This window comes from Alexandromys fortis, unplaced genomic scaffold, assembly GCF_014885135.2.
Source record: "Alexandromys fortis isolate MF-2015 unplaced genomic scaffold, M_Fortis_MF-2015_v1.1 scaffold_59, whole genome shotgun sequence".
NCBI lineage: Eukaryota > Metazoa > Chordata > Mammalia > Rodentia > Cricetidae > Alexandromys > Alexandromys fortis.
In genome coordinates this window covers 740308-746169 of record NW_026067943.1, presented here as the reverse complement: position 1 = coordinate 746169, position 5862 = coordinate 740308, and the positions used below count along the sequence as shown (strand labels likewise).

The window sequence follows — 5862 nt, the reverse complement described above, 5'->3', positions numbered from 1 at the left end:
GTGGTCTCTCTCCCTTTAAAAAAGCGGCTATTTCCTCTGCTCACTCTCTTCACTTCCTGCTCCGCCGGAGACTAGACTCCCTTCCTGGTTGTGCAGATGGCTGTTGTCTGAGACGGTGATCTGTAAGTTTTCCCCTTTAAATAAATAACACCCTATTAATCATAACTCCAAACTGGTGTGGCCTTGTTCGTGACTTATGCCTTCAATTAGTAATTTTCTAAAATATAATGCCCATATGGTTTGTAGCCATGAAATATAGCTATGGTGACATCTAGTGCTTAGTAAGGGAGGACTCAACTAAGACTCTGGAATCTCTTACATCTCCTCACCCCATAGCCCACACCCCATTCACTGTTCCACGAAGTCACATTGTGAGTGTTCTATCCCACCCTGTTCATAACTGACTTCATTCTCTGATGCCACTCTCACTTTTAACATCTAACACAATCTCCTTTGTATGCAGGACATTTTATGAAGGAACCCCAACTTTCCTTTCAGCCATACTTTATGCCAGCCCCTTGTGCGGCCTGTGATTCCTCATCCACAAAGACAGATAATAATTTAAAATTTTATTAATTCTCCACAATTCCCAGGAAAAGAGCTATACACTAGAAGTCCAAAGGTACCTATCAGATACTATTAGTCAGAGACGAGTAAACTTGAGAGGTACTAGAGATGGTGTACATGTAAGTTTTCTCACTATATGAAGGCCCGGATTTCATCATAGCAGGGAAGGCATGTTAGGAGAACAGTGGTTACAACATATCCACAGTTAGGAAGCAAAGGAAGATGCTTGCAGTTGCTCAGCTGCCTCCCTTTCTTCTTTTTAATACGCTTTGGGACCCTGGCTACCCTACCTGGCTAGGGTAGATGGAGCTACCTCTAGTCAGCACCCTTTAAACAAACCTATAAAAATCCCTCACAGACATATACAGAGGTGTGTTTCCATTGTGATTCCAAATCTATGCATGTTGACAGTCAAGACCAACCACAACAGCAAAACAACTCTGACTTCACCAGGTGTAATAATAACCAAAGACAGTGCTGTCATTTGTGTCTTCAGTGTTCCCCCAACTTAGCCTCCTTCCCATTGCCATCCTAAGGCACCATGACTAAGGAAACTTTTAGAAAAAATAGTTTATGTGAGGCTTAGAGTCAGAGGGTGAGTCCATGACCGCCATGATGGGAAACATGACAGCAGGCAGGCAGGTATGGTGCTGGAGCAGTAGCTGAGAGCTTACATCTTGATTCACAGGTAGAAGGCAGAGAGCCAAATGGTAAAGGCCTGGGGTTTTGAAACCTCAAAACCTACTTCTAATGACAAGCAGTTTCCCACAAGGTCATACTTCCTAAACATTTCCACCAACTGGGGACAAGTATTTATATGAGCTCCAGGGGAAGCATTTCCATTTAAACAACCAAACCCCTAAAGGTCTAGATATTAAATCTTTGGTCCTCAGGGGTGAGACTCTTAAAAGTGACAAAAAATCAACAAAAGAACCTTTAATAAGTAATGCCTACTGAGAGGCTTGAAGGTCACTGTAAGTGTGCCACAAGAAAACTTTAGGACACCAGGAACCCCTATCTTTCATTTGCCTACCAGCAAGTGCTTTTGTTCATTTGTTCGGCATTGGTTTTTGCCACATCCTTTCACCATAGTGTTCTCATCCCAGACCTTGAAGAAAGGGAATAATCAAGCCTTGACTAAAACCTCCAAACCCATAATATGGAAAAAACCCACTCCCTATGTTATCTTAGGTATTTCTTACAGAAAAGGTGAAGCAATGAGTATAGCAAGCTTCCATGCCAAATTAATATTCAAGGAAATACCTAAGGGTCAATAGAAGTTAGTCAACCAAACAGTGTGGTTATTACTATACTCTGAGGGAGCAGATAGTCCTCCTAGTTAGTGTCTTGCAAACAGGAAAATGTTGAATGGCATATGATGATTTCAAGAAGGTGCAAGTATAGAATTACTTCAGTATTCATTAGGCAACTGTTTTGCTACATCTGCTCCTTTGCTCTTCAGTTCACATCTCTTACTCCTCACTGTCCATTCAGTTGGCTCTCAGGCGTCACTTACTGCACAATCTCAAGTAAGAAATCCCCTCAAGCACTGCACCATAACTCCAGGATAATGTCCACTTGACCTGCTTCTCCTGCTTTCCCAGGGCACAGAGCTGTCTTCGTAGTCTGCTCACATTAGCTTCTTCCTACTACTTCACCCAAGTCTAGATGCTTTGAAAGACAGAATATGAGATTCCCCATTTTCTGTTTATTTGAATTGCAACATAGAACAAATGCACACATTTTTTGAGTAAAAAAGAGGAGAAATCATTAAAAATCGCATCCATTATTATTGCAGCCTGTTGTATGAGGCGGCTTGTTCATTTTCCCAGCCACACAAAATAATCGCACAGAAACCATGTTATTTGCTATACTATTTGGCCATTATCTTAAGTGTATTTCTGACTAACTCATATCTTAAGTTAACCCATCTCCATTAATCTGTGTATGCCACGAGGCTGTGGCTTACCAGGTAAAGTTCTGGTGGCTGTAGGAAGAGACATCTTCCTGATTCAGTGGTAGAAAAAAAAAAGTCACACCATTTTTAAAATGGCTGCTTCCTAGGCCGTGCTTCCAGTACATACTCTGGCGAGGTCCAGCTATGGAGCATTCATATGGTTTTGTGAACAGAGTGCTACAACTTGCTTAATGGCAATATAGACCCTATGTGTGCCTGAAGATGGAGCAATGTGCATGGCTCTCAGAAGCAACAAACATGTATCCACCATGTTGGACTGTGTGTAGCAAGCAGGCAGGATTGTGGAGTTAGACTTATCCATGCCCACTTAACATTTCAAAAAAAGTTCTCCTAGTCAAAAGATAATTACAGATATGTGATAAAGACAGATTCATATGGAAAAGACCTCTAAATGGGTCACAGTGTTAAACAAATATATATAAGCTTGGCAGAGAGAAAAAAAGAATATAGAGAGTTTTTTTTTTAAGTAAATGGCTAAAAAAACAAAACAAAGTTTTTAAAGAAAAAGAGTACAGTCGAAAATTAAAGAAATAAAGACAATAAAATAAATATTAAACTTGTAAAAACAGTAATAGAGTAAAAAATAAGCCATGTAAAGATGAAATATACATAGAGGGTCTGGATTATGTATATTATTGTGTTTTCTTTAAATTTTTTGACTGTGAAGAAGCTAAGTACAGAGAGACATTTAATTGTATGGGTTGCTAAGCTAAACAAGCATAGATATTATAAACGTATCAAGACTTCACTAAGAATTTGTCGCTTTGGAAAAGAGATTCTGCTTTTGTTTCCTGTAACGGCATAAACGAATGCAGACAGATTGTAAAAATATATACAGCTTTAATAGAGAAATAGACTTACAGAACCACCGTTCCTGCGGAGACTAGGAAAGCAGAAGCAGTGTCTAGGAGCACACTCGCCAAATTTATAGGCTAACATTAGCCCGAGGCGAACACGCCCCCTAAGGGGCGGGACTTATCCCTACAGTTTCCACAGAGGATGAAAACCTATGGAATCCTTCCAGACTAATGTGCTTTGATAGAGTAAGAATCTAGGTTGCTGTGAACATCCCCCAAAAATACTTCCCCCAACCAAAAGTAGAAATCAGTTTAGAGAAAACTGTGCCCATATTCCCAAATATTGGTTATACATGTTTGTTTACATTTAAAGGGGAATATGCTGTAGAGATGGATACTTTGCATTGGTACAGATCTTGGTCTATTGATGCCAATTTTAGGTCAATTTTGCTTTATATATATATTTGTACTCTTGATTAAAGTATTGTGTTTGCAGCTCACTTAAAATATAGAATTAAGACATATAGGTTAATAGATAATCATCTATAATAGTTAAGCTTGTAGTCATATTAGTTAGGTTTTCTAGATATATAGGGATATATTTCAGTTAGATAGGTATTCTTCAAACTTTTCGGAGAACTTCAGAATATGGTATTTAAATGTTTTAATAACTTAGAACGAATAAGGTTTCTGTGTGATTATTTCAGGGCTGAGCAGCCAGGAACTAACTAACGACCTCCTACAAGAGGAGCCCATCTGTAAATTCAGTGACCTATTTTGTTAGATATGTATTCAGCTCTGGGCATGTATGAGGGGAATAAATTAATTCAAAATTTCTCAAAGAAAACACAGAAGTGACTCATGGGATTGTTATCTCCTCAAGATAACATAGAAAAAGATCTGTGACAGATAAAAGAACAATCTGATTTGTTTCAGAAAATCTACCCAGACCCTGTAGCCTTCTGGAGAGAATAATTAATTTTATTGGAACAGAGAGAAAATATTAAAAAAGTACAAATATTTGATTTTGTTGAGTAAGAGGATGGGGTTCATTGTGATGTGCAAATAATACTTGAGGAAATCTTTGAAGACATGATTCACCAAAAAGGAAACAAAAAGCAGTCTATTAGCAGAGAAGTTCATTTTTCTTCAGATAGTGTTTCCATTTAGACAGAAGAAAGAGTTAATTGTAAACGATATATTCAGTTGGTGTGCAGGAACAACAAGTAATATCATTTCTTACCAATCCCCCCCCCCGAGAAGAATTTTTTAATATCAAAGAAGGTAAAAGAGTAAAGGGCAGTGTCAGCAATGTAGGAAAGCAAGGGAATAGTGAGACAAGGAGGCAACACTGGTGTCTGCAGAATGTCACATTCCTATGCTCATAGCCTCTGGAGAGATCACAAGAGGTAACAGGAACTGTTCTCATGATTGTCATGCTAAAAAGCAAAGGATAAATTACAAAGGGAAAACGTTCTCCCTAAAAATGCAGTGTTTTTGTACACACACTTGGATGTGTTATTGTTTCAGTTCTTAGTAATGGTGATGATCTCTTCTCAGAATGTTCTTCAGAGTGAGAAAAGAATCTATGCTAATTGCAACATTACCATGAAATAATATAATCTCTACAAAAGAGAGTTGTCAGCAAAGGGATCAGACCAGGTGTACAGCTTCATTTGCACCCCATCACTCCACTCTGGAAAACACACGTTATAAATCCTGTACAAACATGAAACTCCCCAAAGACCTCAGTTTGGGTCACCAAATAGCATGTATCGCCCCTCTTTACACACTCCACTGCTGACAAAGGACATACCTTCCACGGTTGCTCTCTTGGGCTGGATGGTGATGGCTCCTTCTGCAATATCTTCATGCTGATGCAGTGGGTTGATTTTGGATCCCCAGCTGTCTGACCCCACCCAGAGAAAATGGCCCACTTGGTCAGCTCTTTTTGCTGCTGCAAGGATCTGCCTATGGAAGTGAACACAAGAGAGCATATAGGTGTAAAAGCTGAACACGAACCGCTTTAAGTACAGGCAAAAGAAGCTCTCCAGTCTCAAAACATAAACAAGCAATAGCAAAGGACTATGATGAGGATTTGTATACAGCATATGTAAAGAAATTCATAAATTTGTCAAAGTCCTTTGAATAAAACAAATGAAATATGTTATAAATCAAAGGTAAAAAAAGAGATAAACATATAATAAGCTAGAGATACATATTCACATTATTAGAAATTGTGAAAGAACAACTTAGAAAAAGATACTAAATGCCTTTCTGATAATGGCCAAATAAAATCAAGTTTTACTTCATTTTTGTGACATTGGGCTTCAGGTGGAGAGTTGAGATAGTGGTAAATATCATTTCCAGAAAGTACTATGTCAATATAAATCATAGATCTGCAGTCATATATTAAAATAAACAGAATTCTACTTTCAACATGAAATGGGATCAAAGTGTGTCTGTGTGTGTATGTGTTTTATATGTGGGTATAGTTTTATGTGTATGTATGCAAGTATA

At 38.4% G+C, this 5862-nt stretch overlaps 1 protein-coding gene across 5 annotated transcripts in view; it reads right to left on the bottom strand.

Moving 5' to 3' along the window:
- Nucleotides 1-5862, bottom strand: part of Grm7 (glutamate metabotropic receptor 7) — a 901797-nt gene that overhangs the window by 429223 nt on the left and 466712 nt on the right. For all 5 annotated transcript variants that reach the window (XM_050148613.1, XM_050148616.1, XM_050148612.1 and 2 more), the window contains exon 4: nucleotides 5159-5313. In XM_050148613.1, the coding sequence (XP_050004570.1) occupies nucleotides 5159-5313 (155 nt within the window). The remainder of the gene's footprint in view (nucleotides 1-5158; nucleotides 5314-5862) is intronic.